Source organism: Pantherophis guttatus, chromosome 2, assembly GCF_059756535.1.
Source record: "Pantherophis guttatus breed Tessera chromosome 2, ASM5975653v1, whole genome shotgun sequence".
In the NCBI taxonomy this organism is placed as follows: domain Eukaryota; kingdom Metazoa; phylum Chordata; class Lepidosauria; order Squamata; family Colubridae; genus Pantherophis; species Pantherophis guttatus.
This window is the reverse complement of record NC_142064.1, coordinates 107,728,980-107,748,653: the sequence shown is the minus strand read 5'-3', so window position 1 is coordinate 107,748,653 and position 19,674 is coordinate 107,728,980. Positions and strand designations below refer to the sequence as shown.

General features: G+C 38.5%; 1 protein-coding gene and 1 long non-coding RNA gene across 2 annotated transcripts in view; one reads left to right on the top strand and one right to left on the bottom strand.

Annotated features, from left to right (window-relative positions):
- LOC148115244 (uncharacterized) overlaps positions 1-5,268 on the bottom strand; it is an 82,032-nt gene extending 76,764 nt beyond the window's left edge. The window contains exon 1 of the long non-coding RNA XR_015732769.1: positions 5,218-5,268. This is a non-coding gene — a long non-coding RNA (uncharacterized LOC148115244). The remainder of the gene's footprint in view (positions 1-5,217) is intronic.
- Positions 5,269-5,294: 26 nt separating this feature from the next.
- LOC117661909 (homeobox protein NANOG-like) lies at positions 5,295-11,493 on the top strand. Its single transcript, XM_034411211.3, has 4 exons — positions 5,295-5,621; positions 7,568-7,830; positions 9,373-9,462; positions 9,818-11,493. Exons 1-4 carry the CDS (start codon positions 5,426-5,428, stop codon positions 10,250-10,252), a joined length of 984 nt encoding a protein of 327 aa, XP_034267102.1. The 5' UTR covers positions 5,295-5,425; the 3' UTR covers positions 10,253-11,493.
- Positions 11,494-19,674: the final 8,181 nt, after the last annotated feature.

Below are 19,674 nucleotides of genomic sequence, written 5' to 3'. Positions count from 1 at the left end.
AACCTAAGGGTTATTCATTAAATTATAATTAGATTCTTCTTCTTGTTGTGCCATATCCCTCATCGGACGTTGGCGATCATGTTGGCAATCCTATTTTTGTCAACAGCTGTATGAAAAAGTGCTGCTGAGTTTTGTCCAAACCAGTCCCTAAGGTTTTGAAGCCATCATGTTCTTCTTCTGCCTGGACCTCGTTTGCCTTCAACCTTTCCCTGGAGGATTAAGTGAAGGATGCTGTATTTTTCTGCCATCTAATTAATCTATAATTAGATATAGAAGCAAATCCCATACTTTTAAACTTGCTTTTAGCTAAATATGCATATATGATTTTGTAATTTTCCAGTATTTGATAATTATTTAAAACCAGATAATCTCAAATCTTTCATGAACCTGAATATCAGCTTCTGATGCTTATTATTTTCATTTTATATTTTGCTTTTAATAAAAAATAAATTCTTGGTTGGATTAGAATCCAAAGTTATCCACTAGCAGAAAGAAAAAAAAACAAAACAATCCTGTACTCTAAAGTAGGAAGATGAACCAAACCTCAGCTTATTCCTATTCCTAGCTAACTGTTTCATAGTGGAGAGAGCCCATCATATTAGTGATGCCACTACAAAGAACACTGCATTTTGTGTACTATCCAATGTAACATCTTTGATAATGGAATGAGGTGGTGGTGTCATATTTAACAGTAGAGGTTATTTCTGGCCCCAACAGTACTTGTTCTGAAATAAGTATCTTGGTGATTGGTGGCATTTTTGATGGGAAGTTGTTTTTGTTTATGCATCTTAACAGTTTAATAATCAGGGCAGTATGAAATAAAGACACAGATTTAGTACATAGAACAGGACATACAGACATATGCATCTCCCTCTAAAAACAGCATGGTGAACTAATCTAAGAATCTTTTTAATTTCCCTCCCCAAATCTTTTCCACAGTGAATAATCTGACAAGGGGAGCTCAAAGAGCCAGGGAATGTTCACTTTGCTCTTCTGCCATAAGCACCTTCTCCTTTTGCTAAAGTTTAACTGAGGTGGTGTCCATGGCACTAACAAACCTCTCAATCGTGGCATTATTTTCAGGTCATCTGGAGTCTGTGATTTCAATAGGAAGGAAAGTTTATTCTCTCCCCCACTAGCTTCCCCCAGTGCATATGGGGAACCTAGTATTCATATGAATAAAGACATCATTGGACAGCTCTAAATGGTGAAAGCCCAGAAAAGACAAATGAATCTTGAGTTGCAAAAGAGACAATACTGCTGCAGGATCAAAATTAAAACAAATCAGTGGGAAGTTTGACTCAGCCTAGCAATTCTATGCAAAGAGTAGAAGTAAAATGAGTTTTTCAATTTGTTTAAGTTATATGCAACTCAACTTTCCACAGAGTTACCAGCTGTCAACCTTCCCCCTGTTTTAGTTTTAATTTTGATCCTGCAGCAATGTTGTTCTTTTGCAACTCAAACTTTATCTGTCTGCAAAAACTCTAAAGATAGTACTGTAAACTTAGCCAAGAATCTTTTCCACCTTTTACCATCAGGTGGCTGAAGTAGCAGACATTTGGAAATCCTATCAGAGAATTAAAACAAAGCACAGAACCCTCAAACTCCAAAGCCGCTGGGCAGAGGACATGAAATTGAGGAAGATCCATGGGGTGAGAAGGGACTTTATTACACACATACACATTCATACTGTATATATTATGTTGGAGCCTTAAATGCATATAGTAATTACTATTCTATGTTCTATGATAATCAACTATGTGATCCTGCTTCCTCCACCAGTAAACAGTTTGAGGTCCTTATAATTCCTATCACCACTACAACCACCTAGGCTGATCATTTACAATTAGCTGAAATTGTAAAAAGAACATTTTAGCACACTATAATGGCAAGACTATGACCTGGTAAGTTCAAGGTAGGTTGCAGTTCCTTAAAAAGAGAAGCTAAAAGCAAACAATTCTAATAAGAAAAAACTGGAAGGCAGCAAAAAATAGCCACAGAAAACTTAGGGAAGATCTCTGTACAAGCAAGGATACATCTAGGAAATGAAAAGACCAGGTCACAAAGGAAGGACTAATGTGAGCAAAAGAAAGCTCAGAATGCATTACACTTAGTGGATGCTTTAAAAATACTCCCCTCCCCCAACCTGGTTTGATACAATGTCTGTAAAAGCTGCTTCGTAAAGTTGACAAAACACTTCAAAATCAAATCAGATCCTTTACTAGTCAATAACCAGATATAGCTTCAATTCAGTAACAGTATTAATGGGGGGGAGGTGTGTGTGAAAAAGGGGGCTGAGAGCATTTTACACAAGGCAGAAGAGAAAAGATACAAAATAGCAAGTAGAAACCGGAGCATTAGAATATATTTAAAGTCTGTAAGGCAGCAAAAATGGCAAGAAATGCTTAACTGTTAAGCAAGCACAAAGCAATATTGTTGTAGAAGAATCTAGAACAGAACAGAATAGGAGAACAAGAACAGAATAAAATAGGAATAGAGCTGGAAGGGAGGTCTTCTAGTCCAGCCCCCTGCTCAAGCAGGAGAACCTATACCATTTCAGACAAGTGACTAACTAGTATTTTCTTTAAAACCTCCAGTGATTGAGTGAGTGCCCATGTTTCTGAAGGCAAGTTGTTCCACTGGTTAATTGTCTTCCCTGTTTCTCCTTAATTCCAGGTTACTTCTTCGATTAGTTTCCAACCATCGTTTCTTGTCCTGCCGTCCGGTGCTTTGGAGAATAATTTTACCCCCTCTTCTTTGTGGCAGCCCCTCAAATACTGGAATACTGCTATCAGTCATAATAAATACTGATTTATTAAAGCATTTAGACAATTAAAAATGTGATGAAATGCAGCTATGTTCACTAAAATGCAATAGTTCTACCTCTAATACTTTGAACATAATTGATTACTTATGCTTACTTAATAGTTTAATTGTTGGTTGATGATGATGATAATGATGATATGGGTAAGAGCAGGAAAGTTAAAGAAACAAACTGAGGGACTAATTTTGGCTGCACAAGCCCAAGCCTTAAGGACAAATGCATGCAAATCCAGAATTGAGATTGAGAAACAGACAGTAAGTGCCGCCTATGCAAAGAAGCTGAAGAAACAGTGGATCACCTGGTAAGCTGCTGCAAGAAGATAACCCAGATTGACTACAAACAACATCATAACAAAGTAGAAACAATGGTACATTGGAAGATCTGCAAGAAATATCATTTACCTGCAAACAAGAACTGGTGTGATCATAAAATAGAGAAAGTCACAAAAAAGTCTCAATAGTGGATGTGGCAATGCTTGGAGACAGCAGAATAGAAGATAAAGAATTGGAGAAGATAACAAAATACAAAGACCTACAAATAGAAATAGAATGACTGTGGCAAAGGCAAGCAAGGGTAGTACCAATAGTAATAGGCCCCTTGGGTGCAATCCCAAAACAACTGGAGCACCACTTGAACAGCATTGGCATGGACAAATTCACCATCAGTCAATTGCAGAAGGAGGCTTTATTTGGAACTGCTGCCATTCTGTGAAGATATCTGTAACACCATCAAACATCCAGATCTGCCTATTCCAGGTCCTTGATAAGGACTCGATAGGTAGACAAAAATGCCAAACCTAGTCTGAACATCTGGCTCACTGTGCGATGATCAATAACAATAACAACAACAATGATGATTTTCCCCAGATTATATAAACATTTTTCTCTATGGAGACCGCACAAGAGTTTACAAAAGAAAAAACAGTTTTAAAAAGTATAGCACAGGGTGTCAAACTTGTGGCCCACAGGCCAGATGCATCATGTGATGGCCCTGCCCCCGCCCAGTTTAGCGAAGGCGAAAAAAGTCCCAATATGTCATATGACAACGCCGTGATGATGCGAGTTTGACATCCCTGGTATAGCAGAATAGCAGTGAAATCCAGATTACTACTATGTATTAAAAAGAAAATGTGGTCATTCAATTAAAGTTTAAAGGATATAAGAGCATACCACAACCATCATTGACAACTATGTTAATCTGTGATCTTAGAACAGTTCAGTAAATTAACTCCTTTAGTATACCAAGCACTATGTCTTAAACCAAACTTCATTTTTTGTTCCTATTTGACTATTTCATTCTGTAACTTCCCTTTAAAGTGGAAGAAAATGTCAATGTTTAAAGTGATTCTGATTACTGATTTTTTGATGGCAAACACAGAAATATGCATTGTTTTTGATACAAATATGGATGTGGACAGAAGCTTTTTGACACACAAAAAGCAAAGTCATCACTGGAAAGCCTGTCTACAGACATAGCTTTAGAAAACATAAAGAATTGCATGAAATGAGAGTAAAATGGCAGCATGCACTTTTTATTTCTTTCATCCATTTATAAGTCACCTTAATCATGTGTATTAAATCCATAAAACAAATAGAACATGTAAATAATCAGTATCTATTTTGCTAGCCAATTATTTTGGGGAAAGAAACATGAAGAACTAAGAAATAAAATCTCAGTATTGCCTCAGGGCCATAAACTTCCCCCTAGGTCTGCAGAAAAAGCCACATTTCCCCCAAATGACAATAAATTGGGATTGTGGAAACTTCAGGAGGGAGACTATACCAGACAGATACAGGCAACTACATAAAAGCCACATCTCCATGACATCATTTTAATAACAGGCAAGGAGAGTGCCTGCTTAACTAAATCTAAATGCTTTAACAAACTATGCCAAGTGAATCAAGATCAACCAAATCCATTCAGGTTAAAATGTTCCTAAGGCCAATCACATTAAACCAATAAGTGCATATAGTTTGTTCTTTTTTGCTTCACATGTTGCACAAACTGTCACTGTAGTTCAAGCAATCATAGTGTATCTGAGCCTCAGAAGGTGACAGCCATTGGCTGCTCTGAGTTGAATTAGAAATTCAAGCATGATTTACCACCTGGTTAACACTTGTGGAGGTCTGCAAGGTAAGACTGGGGAGTTTGGAAATATTACAGAAGAAAGCAAACTCCTTTTATTCTCTTACCAATAAAATCACCTAGGCTTGTCCATCAGCATTTCCAGTGAATTTAAAGGAGCCTTTCTCTTTAAATCCTGCAGAAATATTTTCAGTCAGTTTTTTTTTTACCTCCAAGCAGCAAAAACAACGCTATCTGATCCTAATTCCATTCTGGCCAGGTTCACACGTTCATAAAGTGGCTTGTTTGAAGTTTAACAGCCAACCTACCTTGAATGATTAGGCCGCGATTCTCTCTCCATCCGGTCCTCCCTCCCCACCACTCAGGTCCTACCCAGGCCACTCCCAGTCAATTAGGCCACCTTTAACATGACAATGATTCGGGAAGGTCTGTCTGCCGCAAGGCGGGCCATAAAAGGTATCCCAGGGGATACCAGGGCTTCTATAACTCTTCCCGTTAGGCTTCCGCGTTCCACCCATGAACGCCCCGCTGGCCATAAATACTGCTTATCGAGCCTACACCTCCGGAGTGGCGGTCCCCGGAATGGGTTATGAGCAGTATTACTGGCCTTCCCCAGAGGAGAAAGCGCAGGAGCCGGTGCACAGTTCGGAGGGGGGCCCTCCCCCAGAAGATTTAAGTGACGTGGAGGAAAAGCCGCCCCACAAAAACCCAAGTAAGTCTCCAAGGGGAAGGACTCCGCTTCTAATATTTTGCCGGTTCCCTTGCCTGGGAATGGGAGCGAGTGTTCGCTCCTCGGTGCGAGTCTTCTCTCAGTACACGTGTGTAAATCTAACTGTTCTGGTTTGTGTACTTCACTGATTTACCTGACTCCGCTCCTCGGTGTGTAATTGCACCAAGTCCTAGCCCTAGATGGAGCCGTTCGTTTCTCGAAGGGTCAGAGCCTCTACAATTGATTTGGGAAAGTCTTCCGATGGTTCAGCCACCTGGGATTGCAGCCCAGAGTAAAACGCACCGGCTGCAGTTTCACATAACCCATGTTTTAAATCGATAGAGACTGAATTTCCATCGTGCTAATTCCATATAACCCGGTGCTGACAAACTACTATGGTGGATTCAGGGCCGGATTTAGGTGAAAAGAGGCCCTAGGCTATTCCACTTATGAGGCCCTTTCACCTATAGTGAAAGTGTAATTTTAATTTTGCTAACAATTTGAATGTAGGGAATGTAGGCCCCTCTTGATCTTGAGGCCCTAGGCTGAAGCCTAGTTAGCCTATAGGAAAATCCGGCCCTGGGTGGATTCATAGAAGACTAGAAACGAGCAAAATTATGTGTGAGCCCAACTGTTAGCGAACTCTTTACTAGAACTTTGAATGAACATGGAGCTTTTAAGGAGCAATTTAAGCAACTAAAACCCCCTTTAGCGTTCGCACCTTGAAAGTGAAATCCTCCAGTGGCTCCATATTTACTTTTAAGTAATTAGGAGATGGGGAATGAAGGGATGAGACTGAAGCCGGGTCCTTCGAGGCTAAGAGTTCTTAATGGGATGAAATCGGGAGGAGTCGGCCCTGATTTCCAGCCTACCTTGCTTAATCGGCGCGCTAGAGGAAAAAAGCCGCCTCTCAAGGTGGTTGTTCGAGATTGGAATGTTTCCCACGAGCGACGTAAACGCAAAGAAAAGGAAGCTGGTGCTGGGAAGCGCGCCTGTTCTGTCTTGGGTGTATAGTACTTTCTTAAGTTTGGCCGACAAATTTCTTTTCCAAATTTGAGAGAGTATTCTGGCTTGTTTCCTAGTCTCATAAACTGCAATTATTAATATTCAGTCATGTGCTTTGCAAAACCAGTTATATGTTTAAAAACTAGGCATTTTGATGTTTAAAAGTGCACTTTTGTGTATTTTAAAACAATGGATATTGCTGTTATGAAATATTATGAAATAAAGTGTTAATATAAAAACATAAAGACAGTCAGAATTTAGTTTCTTTAATTGAATGCAGTGTGTGGTGTCCACTCAGAAATAGTTTGAGCATTTTTCCTGCAAAATAAATGAAAAGATTTTTTTTTTATTTCACTAGGCAAAGATAAATTAAAAATTTGGAGTTTTTGGTGAAACAATTTGATATTAAACATGGCCAATATATAATTAGAGTTTTATACTTTTATTAATTGATGTTGACCCTAAAAAACTATTTAAATGTATCATACTGAATTAATTCCTTTCATTCTGGATGCACAATTTTTCGAATTGCAAAAATCTAAGAATTTAGATTTAGTTTCAAAGTCTGTACATCATTTCATCCCTTATGCACAGTAGGAAAATAGCTCTTTATTTACTTCTTTTTATATCTATAATCTAACTTTATTTGAGGACCTTGGTGCTCTCTGAGCTTGGTGGTTTTCTTGCAGATGTTTCATTGCCAAACTAGGTAACTTCATCAGTATTAGAAGGGAGTGGGGTTTGTTCTTATTTATATACACTAGTGACTTGCCCTGTCAGTGTTAGTAGTTTAGTAATGAAACCTCTGCAAGAAAACCGTCACCCTCAGAGAGCATCAGGGACCCGACAGTTTCAACCCTGAGCTATAAAATATTCTATTGATCTAATTTATTTAAAAGTCATCTTCTTTTGCCCTTAAATGCTGTTTTATGCTTGATTTCTAGATCTTTCTCCAAGTTCTGGAATATTAATTCTTTACACCCCCGACTCTGCTACCAGTCCCAACAGACAGTCCTCTTCTCCACAGCTCACTTCTACACCCCAGAAATACAAGGAGGAAAATCCAGGAAGCAGGAAAGCCAAAACACGCACAGCTTTCTCTCAAGAGCAATTGGAGATACTGCACCACCGATTTCAGAGCCAAAAGTATCTCAGTCCACAACAGATTCAAGAACTGGCTGCAGCCTTGAAACTCACTTACAAACAGGTAAGGACTTCTGACACAGCCTGAATTCAGCCCAAGACATTTCCATAATTATAGAGAGTTAGTTTGGTATAGTGGTTAAGACACCAGGCTAGATACCAAGAGAACATGAATTTTAGTCTTGCCTTAGGCAAAAAGCCAACTAGATGACCTAGCTCAGGCACTCTATTTGACCTAGAAAAGAGACAATGGCAAACTACTTCCGAAATTGAGCCAAGAAAATTGCAGGAACTTGTCCAGACCGTCACTAAGAATCAAAGGCAGAAAAAATAATTATATAATTATAATTATATAATTTATATAATTAGTATAATATAGAATTATATATTATGTGTGTATATAATTATGTATATAATTATATAATGTGTGTATATAATTATGTGTATATATAATAACAAGGTTGATGTGGGAGGAGTTTTAACTGGTCTGGAGGACATCAAATTTAGACAAGTCTGAATCCTAAGCCGAAATCTTCAGAATTAGATTTTGAGTTATTTTGACTAGAGGCTCTTAGGATCAGTCTTTAAGGTTCTCTTGGTGTCCCGTAATCTTTGAGCATAAGTGCTTTCTTATTCTTTCTCTAGCTACATTTAAACTGCATTTCTCAATCATGTGAATGTTTAAAGTGAGATTGACAGATTCTCAAATCTGTCCTCTGAACAGTTTTTCCTAATTTTTTTTATTTCTGCAAAACTTGGGGTTCCTTCAAGCCCGCTGCCACCTACTGGGCCCTAGCTAGTTGTAGGTAATGACTATTGGTTTCCTGAGCAACAAATAACAAAATCATCGAAGTGCATTGTATAAGCCTGTCTAGCATCTTTTTTCCTCTTACTACATGCTGCCAAGAAAATAAGGATATCTGAATTGACTAGCTCTGCTGTTCATTGTTGGACAGCCAAGTGCCTTAGGGCAAGGATCCCCAACCCCCGGTCCATGTGCCTGCATCAGTCCGTGGGATGCCAGAAACTGGGCTGCTCAACTAAGCAAAGCCCCATCTGCGAGATGCAGGAAGCATGTGAAATCATGCCGCCTCTGGTCCATGGAAAAAAAACTTTCTGTGGAACCGGTCCCTGGTGCCCAAAAGATTGGGGGCTGTTGCCTTAGGGAAGATCACATGTTCTCACAAAGTAGAAATTATTTTTCATGTTGTTCCTTAGAATCTGGTGTTTAAGACTGCCTGCAATTCTTAAGGATAAGGGGTCCTAAGATAATTAAGAACCATCAAGACTCTAGCTGTGAATTTTATCCAGTCTCCTTTGAAAACACCTAAACCAGAGACCTATTACCGCATTAAATTGTAGTAAATTTTACAATTTAATTTTGTCTTGTAAAAAGAAGCATTTTCCTTTATTATTCTCAATAAGTGCTAACATTATAAGAAGTGGAGGCAAATTCTTGACTTATGTCTTCCCTACACTGCATATTTTAAAAACTTCTGTAGTAATAAAAAATGTACACAGTATTCCAAGAGCCAAGTCTGCTGGAGCCTTCGTGTCCAGAAAAGGACAATGGCAAATGGTATCCTATCTTTTCACCACATTCCAGGTAAAAACGTGGTTTCAGAATCAACGGATGAAGTTTAAGCGAACTCAGAAAGAAACTCTGTGGATGAGAAAAGGAATGTGCCAAACTCAGGTAATTGGGCAACCCACTCATAATACCCATTAAAAAGATGCTCATTCTTTATTGTAGGTATTGTAGCCTGATGGTACATGGAATCATAGCTGACAGGTGAAGTGCATGTTTTGCATAAGAAAGATCCCATTGCTCAAAGCCTCGCATTTTCAACTGGAACTGGAAAAATGCCTGCCATAAAACTTAGAATATGACTGGATAGAGGGAATGCTTTTGACCTGGAGGGAATATTGATTATAAAAACACCTTCTTCTGTTTTTAATCCCTATTGTTTAAGAACTGGGGGCTAATCCATATGGGGCTTTTTGAACAAAAAATGCATCAATACAACTCTTGTTTTGCTTGTTTCTCACAGAATAGTTATTTGGATATAAACCCAAGCTATCATGAAGGTTACAGTATTGGTGAGGCCAGGAACATCCATTCACTGGCTGCTGTGCATGAGAACTACATCAGCAATCAAAACTATAGCAGTAACCAAAGTTATAATAGTGACCACAACCAGGCCTACTGTAGTCCTCAGAATTTTTATCCAGTTGGTGAGGATGGGAGCTTCTTTGGAAAAGCTGGTGGGGCCTGTTATAGTCCACAAACCATCAACTATATCAACCACCAAAAGATGAATTTTTATCCTGGCTTCTCTCCAAGCATGGAGTATGCCACCATGAAGATGGAAGATGGGTATACCTTCCAAAATGCATCTTCTGCTGCATTACCAGGACCCCCTGTCCTCCAGCACTATCAAAGTCCTCTACAAACTCAAGGACCACGGAGCAACTGTAACTCCTAAGCTTTCTTGCTTTTGTAGTCTTCTTTATTTTGCCAAAGTCACCTACCTCTTCCCACTCCCTCCAGCAAAGGGACCGTGGCACTTTTCAAAAGCTAGGCATAGACAAGAGTGTGTTTGTGTATGGGTGTAAGTGATTCTGAACTTGACTTTCATTACGTCTCTCCTGGCTGGCCTCTAGGAAGAGATTTAATATGGAAGGCAGTTCTCATTCAGGAAATGAGAATTCACGGAACATCAGAATTATTAGCTCTGTGCATGACTTGCCTTTAGTTCCCCCCCACCATCACTTAATGCCATTTTATAAATAATTTAGCTGGAGTTCAGATACAAGTACAGTTGGGAATGTGGATTGGTTGAATTTTTCAACAAATTGAGATCATTTTGCATCTGGCCAATTTGAGATTTTTAATAGCATTAACAATTAAAATCCAGGAATCAATATGGTAGTGAATTTTCTTTTATGTGCAAGATTCACAGAATGAAGAGATAATTATGATTTAATGTTTATTGTCAGAAAAGTCAATGTGGCAATTCTAAGGGAAAAAAATGCCTTTCAGTAGGCTTTCCATTCCACTTGCTACCTTGTCTAGATAGCCATTCACCTTAAAGACAAAAGACATTCTGACTGAACCTGAACCGTGAGTCATTTCCCATTTACCTGTTAATAACCTGTTCATTCCGCTTTGCATCTCATCAGATCAAGACTAGAAGTTTTTGTTTGTTTCTCCTTTAAACAAGTATTAGTTGCTTAGAGAATTATCAAGAATCTGGCATCATTGTCATTAGAATGCAATAGATATTATTATTAACCAATTGAGAGAAGTTTCTATATTCCAGTTCTTTTTGCTGTGCAAAAATATATTTGTATGAGTGATTCATGCAGGAAGAGCATTTGTTGTAGTTGGCAGAAGTGTATTTCTTTCCTATGAAACTTGGTGCTCTGTTTTTCAGTTCCATATCAGCAACCAAAAAGCCTGGAAGTTAGAAGAGAAATCTATTGCTGGCAGCTTTTCAGAATAAAAAGTTGTAAGAATATAATCGATTTCCAAATATGGGGAAGAAACTGGTGGAAGTACAGTTTTTTAATTCTTAAGTGTTGCTTTTAATTGTTGGAAATTTGTTACAGGAAGAGCTCACACAACGTTAATCTGCAGCATTTTGCTCTGTTGTCACTAGTTTTTCAATTTATATACTGTAAGGGATTTATGCTACAGTGTTATAGTAAAAAGTGTGAAAGCTAACTAATGGGTTCTGTTCTTGAGCTTGATTTATTGTACATATTTTACTGACTTGGTGTTTGAAGGAGCCACTCAATCCGACACACTATTCAGTTCTGGAGTCTTAAGTTAAAGCACCCCTAATACATGATGCTCATTACATACCGTGTTTCCCTGAAAATAAGACAGAGTCTTATTTTCTTTTGACTTCTGAAATAAGCGCTTGGCCTTATTTTTGGGGAGGTCTTATTTTTTTGAGGTGCAGGAAGAGTGAGCTCACCATACCTGGCAGTGGTGGTGGGGGGCACAGAGCTGCAACCATCGAAGCTGGCGAGTCCAACAACAAGCAAGGTTGAGGTGGGACACGTCAGGACAGCACTGGCCAGCTGCTTGTCAGCAGGCCGCTCTCCTGGCCACAAGTGGCACCGGCAGGCAACAAGGTGCGTGGCCAGCGCGAAGAACATGGAGGCGATGGTGGTGACGGGACTTCCAGCTCATCAGCTGTTCGTCCCTGCGGCTGTGCACGTGCTTCCAGCCATGCTTCCCAGGACTCTGCACCATGCCATTGGTCCAGCCATTCTGTTGAGTTTGCTAGGGTTTCCGGGAGCAGCCTCTACAAGGCCGTTCCGCGTGGATGGCAGGGGCTTGTGGCATGCATGGGGCATGTCCCCCTTCCCCTCCCCAAGGAAATGGCAGGGACCAGCTGTGCACATGTTTCACAGGCCTTATTTTCGGGGGAGGATTTATTTTAGCACATGCGCTCAAAAGCCCGGTTGGGCTTCTTATCCAGAGAGGTCTTAGTTTCCAGGAAACATGATATACAGGGAAGGAAGTCCCACCATTGCTCATTTCTACTGCCAAACTACTGTTGTTTTTCTTAGCGCTAGTAGCACAGATTATCAATCCTTTACTAAGTGCCTAAACTAAAGTATTCTGGGCTGGCACCTGTCCAACCTCTCTATGAAGATTGCCAATGAAGGGAAAGGTGTCACTACAGGAGGCAACCTAATATTCAGCTGAAATTTGATTTCAATTATTCTGTGTCCTGGACTTTTGGGCATTTTTTTCTGGCCTGCAGCAGCTGATAACTATTCTGTCTAGGACTAGGACTATAATTAATAACTTTTCTATTCTTTGAGCCTCAGTAGCTATCCTCCAAGCATCAAACTGAACTGTGACTTGCCAAAATCAGGATTATGCATGTGAAAATGGAGAAAGTGATTTTATTTTTGGTTCTGAATTTGTTTTCAGTTTCAAACGATAATCTTTCTGGACATTTCATTATCAGGAAGGGTAGATTTTTTTAAAAAATAAATCTCTGAGCATCTCTGAGGAGTTTCTATATAGAGTAGAATTGCTGTGCTAGAGAAGGTCTATCAGTGCCTCAGTGTCAAATCTCTTTCCATCAGTGCCAATAGTAGAGTCCCATAGTAATCTTGATGGACTGGGCATAGAATCTGAATAAATTTGTTGGCTAGACCATGCTTACTGAAGCTCAAAGACCAACACTATCCAACCTTGTAAACTTATACCATTTGACTAACATTCCAAAAGCAATTGAGAGGAGGGGAATAAATCTACATAAGGACAATTTTCAAAATCTGTAACCATATTAAAGCTCTGGGAGCCATAACTTACCAATCAAATGCTTTTTCAAAAGAAAATAATGCAGGCCAGTGGCAACAGCTGATGTGCTACCTGCCTTCAATTTCTAAATTCCTTGTGTGTCCAATAACACTTGGCCAATAAAGAATTCTATTCTACTCTAAATGATTTCCTCAACCCCAACTCTAGAGCCTGGACTCTGGCACAGGTCAAACAGTAATTTCACTAGTGAAGCTTCCTCTTCATTTTGATGAAATAATGGCCACATTTTTTTTCAATAACTATGCTTCTTAAAGTCTGTGCATATATTTGAAGCATTGCTTTCCTTTAGTCGCTAATCCATTAAAACACGATTAGTCTTCATTTTAAAGTTAAGCAATATGCAGAACTTTAGCATGTTCCTCAACTTGAGGGACTTTTGTCTGCTAGAATTTAAATTGAGTAATTGCAGCAACCACAACTCCAACTCCATTCTATTTTGCCTTTGTATTGGAGTGACTGGATTGAAGAATAATTGTATTTAATGATTTCTATTATGTGCCACATCAACATTTTGAAGTGGGGACTAAATTATAGACTGGTCATTTTTGAAACTTGGAAGTATTTGAATAAAAATGGTAAAAAAAACATAGGGATGATGGTTGGGAAATGACATAACAAAAACAAATTTTTAAGCAAAGTGATACTACTCCCTCCAAGTCTTTATAAATGCTAGTCATGCAGTACACAAGCCAATACCAACAAACCTTCATTGTCCCAGTGGAATCTTGTAAAAGCCTATTCAGGAGCAAGACAATATTGAGATCACCATCTTAAAAGTATTAAAACAGAGATTGAGTGAAGTATCCCCCCCCCCTCTTCATTACTACAGAAAAACAAGCTAGAAAACAATCAGAATAAAGTTTTGAATTATTTTCTAGTCAAAAGTTGCAAAAGGGGAATCTTGCTGATAAAGATGGAATAAACGTATCCATTTCTTATTCGCACTAGCACATTTCACAGTCCAGTCCAGTCTATCTTCTTGCTAGAAGTAACAATAGTTCTTTAGCCCAAAGCATGCCTTTGTCTAGGGATGATCCATGGCAATGGGAGAAATAAGAGCACACAGTAATAATTTGAACTGCACACTGATTCCACTATAGGGAAGGAGGAATTTCATAGATAGAAACATTCACTGCCTGCATGACAGATTGCTACAGCGATCTTGTGAGACCCGGCCATGGAATGGAGTGTATGGGTTTTTAATGTTCTTTTTAAAAAAATTTACCGGATATTGTTCGCATTGGTTTTTTTTTTCTGTAAGCCGCCCAAAGTCCCTAGGGAGTTGGGCGGCATAGAAATGCAAATAATAATAATAATAATAATAATGACAAATACGCTATTCTAATAATTTTCTTCTCTAGCAGTTTATTACCTTTCTGCCTGTGGTAACAGATTGCCCACTTTTGTTTTGCTCCAGCATTTATGCTTTCAATAGTTACTTGATGTAAACAAAGTTGTTCATCCTTTCCCCATCAATTATCACCAAGTTTTTATCTTGGTGTTTATTTACCATACATTAGGCTGTTCAGGATACAAACAGTATGGAAAGCACAAAAAGTTTTGATTGCAACAATGTGGTACCAGTGTACTTTAAAAAAGTTTGCCTAAAGTCAGATAATCGGGGTCAAAGCACCCAATATAACCAATTTATTTGATACATATAAATGAAATAATATACTGGTAAGTATCTGTACAAACAACCATCTGGGTGGATGCGTTCTGTAATAAAGTTGGTGCTGAGAGAGAGATTAGTTCCAAATTAATCATTTATTTGGTCATCTAGTCCAAGCCCAACATCTTAGTACATTTTACTTGCCAAAGACCACACTTTTAAATACTACATTCATCTAGCTCTTAATACTTCAATGTAATCTGGCCTTTACCGATGTGGCCCAGATACTTGCAAATGCCCTCATATGATCAAAAGATCTTCCTCTATTGGCTGTCATAGGTGTTCCGTTTTAGGGGAGATGTTTAGAATTCATGTATTGTTTTATTCTTGGAATATTGTAATCTGCCCAGAGTTTAGAGTGAGCTGTAAAATTTATAACAAAATTGATCATATAGTATCTAGTCTCTTGAGTATCAACTACTCAGATTTGCCCTCAGACACTTTTCACAGTTTGTCTACAATGACTACATGGTTAAAATGAACAAGTACTGAGAGTGAGTTGGACCACCATATAAATTTTCTAAATAAATTTTATGTAAATTAAAACAGTGGACAAAATAAAAACCCAAGACATTTCAAAAGCTACAAGTGGAATATAAATCCACCCACTGTACTATTTTCTTGCTTTGTTTTCAGAAATTATTAGCTATCATAACATTATACTTTAAAGCCTGTTCAACAAGATAGGTGCCATGATTGTTAATGCTGGAAGCTACTAAGAGGTGAGACTTTTCGACACAAAATTATAGCTCTCCACTCCAACCATTTATTTCCTGATATAAGAAATATATATCTAATATATCTATTTTCCATTTCTAAAACAGACTGGAAATCAGATTGAAATTGATATAATTAATCAAAATAATCCAAGGTTGCCTGCAACTGAAACTTTATTCCCTCTTTTCCATTATCTGGCTCAAGGATAATATGTCAGATGAAAAACAATCATTTGTCAAAGATTACAGAGAATACTTTCTGATGATATCAAGAATCCTATTTCATCTGCAGAGAAGCAGATACTGTATTATTTTTAGTACTCAGCAGATCCAGTACTTCACTAGCCAGAAAGGACAAAGATATAAAATACAATTTTATGATGAGGATTCCAACTTCCTCAGTTTAGCCATTGTCTCACATTAGTATAATGTAGCATAGTGTAGCATAGTGTAGAAAGGGAAGAGGCAGGTTTTAGTCCAAATTCAGCAGTAGTTAAGGTGCAGGTCCAGAAACCAGGAGACTGTGAGTTCCAGTCCCACCTTAGGCAGGGAAGCAGCTGGGTGATCTTGGACCTGTCACACTCTTTCAGCCCAAACCACTTCAAAGAGTTGTTGGGAAAACTGGAGAAATATTATGTATGTTTGCCAACTTGAATTACTTATACAATAATAAAGGCAAGCTAAAATCAAATGTTGGGGATTTGGAGTCAGACATTCCCTCAGATCAGTTTACTTCAACAGGCTGCTATTCTGTAAAACAGGAGGAAGATGCACTGCTATATGTGCACTCTTGAGCTCCTGAATGAAAGCAATACCAATCTCTATGGTCTTGTTAAGTGGTGGCTTTGAGCCACTCTGTCTCAGGTAAACTCTCTCACAGTTGATAACATTAGGAGAAATTAAGGCAGTAAGTAAGGCAGAGAAAGTTTGTGTGTGAATATAACATACAATGAATTTAAAGGCAGTTCCAATATAGTTACCTCTATTTAACCACTTATTATAAAGATAATTGTTTTCTTTTGCTCATCTTCTTGCTGCAAAGGGTAGCAAGCTTTACATACCTCCCCTGCTATTTATGGACCCTGAGATCCCCTCAAGATTGCACAAAAATCCACAAAAATTCAGTGACTTCCAAATCACAGAGGCTGGATTTCACCATAGTTTTCTACAGAAGCAAGAGGTAGAGGAGGGAAGAGAGAGAGAAGAAGGAAAAAAGGAAGGAAGGAAAAAAGATAAAAATTTGGTAAAGCAATAACCTAAACCCCAGCAATGTAAATGGTTCTATCTATGGATTATTCCTGTTCTTGTCTCTGTGTTAGTATGTGTGGGCCAAAGAAAGAGGTGGAGATAAACACCCATGATATGCAAGAGATTGGGCAGGAAAAAAAATCATCTCCTTTTGCAAAGTTTCAGGGGCTCAGTCCATGCCTGAAGGAGAGGCAATTTTGCATTTCGTTTTGCAGTTGCCTGAGGCTTTGGCACCCCATGCTATGTCTGCTCTTTCAGGAAACCTGGGACTGAGGATGTTGATTGAATGAATGGTCAGTCTCAACAAGAGTCAGTTTCAGTAATTCAGCTGGGGTGATTTCTTTGACATTTTCCTGACCTGTGGCATTAGAGGAAAAACTTTTGCATGAGAAACTGCAAAGTTTAAGCCTTAATGTTTGGAGATATCACTTCAGGGGACAATTAGAATGGCCCTGCTGTTCTGTCTCATTTTCACCCAAGTAGGGGGAAAATACCTTGCAGGCTTCTTTATAAGGATTACCAAGATTATGCATGCATGGCATTCCAGAGCATATAAATGCTAATATATATGATGATTTTGAACAGTGGTTGTGGAAAAGACTATAGGAAATCCAATTCATAAGGAAGTTGGAGGGCAAATGTGTCTATTTTTTTCTGGCACCAATTCATTTTAATTTGAAGTTTTAACATATCTTTGTTGTGATCAAATGTCTACAGTTGTGGCCAAAATTGTGGAAACCCTTTGGGAAAAGTGTATTTTCTAAAACTAGCTAATAACACCACTTATTTTGGAGTAGTACCGTAAAATTATATATCAATGGAAAGATAATTTAATCAAGAATATAATACAATAACTTTTATGAAGGATTTGCTATTAGAATAGCAGTTACTATTCTAGTAACTGATATAAAGAAGAAAAGTGAAACAAGTAGAAAAAACAAGATATACAAAAATTATCACCACAGGAAAAAAAAAAGATATTCAAAAATTATTCAGTTAATTCAGTTAATGCTTAGTTGGGTAACCTTTACCATGAATACCGGCCTTAAACTCCCATGGAGTGAACCAAGTCTTTTAGTTCTGCAGCTGTTATAATGTGAAACCAAGATTGAATGATTGCTTCTATTAACTGGGTTTTATTGCTGGGTCGCTTCTGACTAACAAGTTTCTTTAGTCGGCTCCATAGCTTTTCAATTGGGTAAGGTCTGGGCTATTCCCAGGCCATTCCAGCAGTGGAATATGATTATCTTGAAACTCCAAAAAAAAAAAAAAAGTGGTGTTATTAGCCATCAAACCTCAAAAATATACTTTCCCCAAAAGGTTTCCACAATTTTGGCCACTACTGTACTAAAAAAGTTCCACAGGCATATATCTCTTTCATCTGCAGAATGGATGAGTCAATTATTTAATAAAACTTAAACAGCTCATACATAAAACACATACACCAACATTTTTCCATTGGCTAAACCTCTCAAATGTAAAATTATGTAATGCTATAAAATTCAGTCCATCGGAAGAAATAAAGCAGAAACATACCAGACCCCACAGAAGTCTCTACAGCTATGCTGTATAGTAAATATACCTATACAATGGGAAAGGTTTGCCTACAGTATTCTATTTTAACTCCATTCCTGAGCTTTTAAAAATATACTGCTCAAAAAAATAAAGGGAACACAAGCAGAAGACATCCAAGATCTGAATGAATGAAATAGCCTTATTAAATACTTTGTTCTTTACATACAGTAGTTTATACACTGCTCAAATAACTAAAGGGAACACAAAACTCAAAGGTCCTGTAAATTCTTGGGCTGTCTTGCATGAACTGCACATTTGAGATCTCCCCAGAGTGGCTCAGGAGGTTAGGAGATTGAGATGGCCACTCCAGAACCTTCACTTTATTCTGCTGTAGCCAATGACAGGTCGACTTGGCCTTGTGTGTAGGATCATTGCCATGTTGGAATGTCCAAGTACGTCCTATGCACAGCTTCCGGGCTGATGAATGCAAATTGTCCTCCAGTATCTTTTGATAACATACTGCATTCATCGTACCATCAGTTCTGACCAAATTTCCTTTGCCTTTGTAGCTCACACATCCCCAAAACATCAGCGATCCACCTCTGTGTTTCACAGTAGGAATGATGTATTTTTCATCATAGGCCTTGTTGACTCCTCTCCAAATGTAGCGTTTATGGTTGTGGCCGAAAAGCTCAATTTTGGTCTCATCACTCCAAATGACTTTGTGCCAGAAGGTTTGAGGTTTGTCTCTGTGCTGTATGGCATATTGTAAGCGGGATACTTTGTGGCGACTCAACCATGCAGCCCATCTTTCTTCAAGTGCCTCCTTATTGTGTATCTTGCAACAGCCACACCACATGTTTTCAGAGAGTCCTGTATTTCACCTGAAGTTATTTGTGGGTTTTTCTTTGAATCCTGAACAATTTTCGTGGCAGTTGTGGCTGAAAGTTTAGTTGGTCTATCTGACCGTGCTTTGGTTTCAACAGAACCCCTTATTTTCCACTTCTTGATTAGAGTTTGAACACTGCTGATTGGCATTCTCAATTCCTTGGATATCTTTTTATATCCCTTTCCTGTTTTATACAGTTCAACTAACTTTTCCCGCAGATCCTTTGACAATTCTTTTGCTTTCCCCATGACTCAGAATCCAGAAACGTCAGTGCAGCACTGGATGAAGGATGCAAGGGTCTGTCAGGAGGCCAGAAACTCATTGACCTTTTATACACACACACTAATTACATGCAAACAGATCACAGGTGAGGATGGTTACCTGTAATAGCCATTCACACTCCTGTGTGTCAACCTGTGTGCATGTTATCAGGCCACAATCACCAAGGTATGTAAACTTTTGATCAGGGTCATTTGGGTAGTTTCAGTTTGAAAAAGAATAAGCACAGTTGATTGATA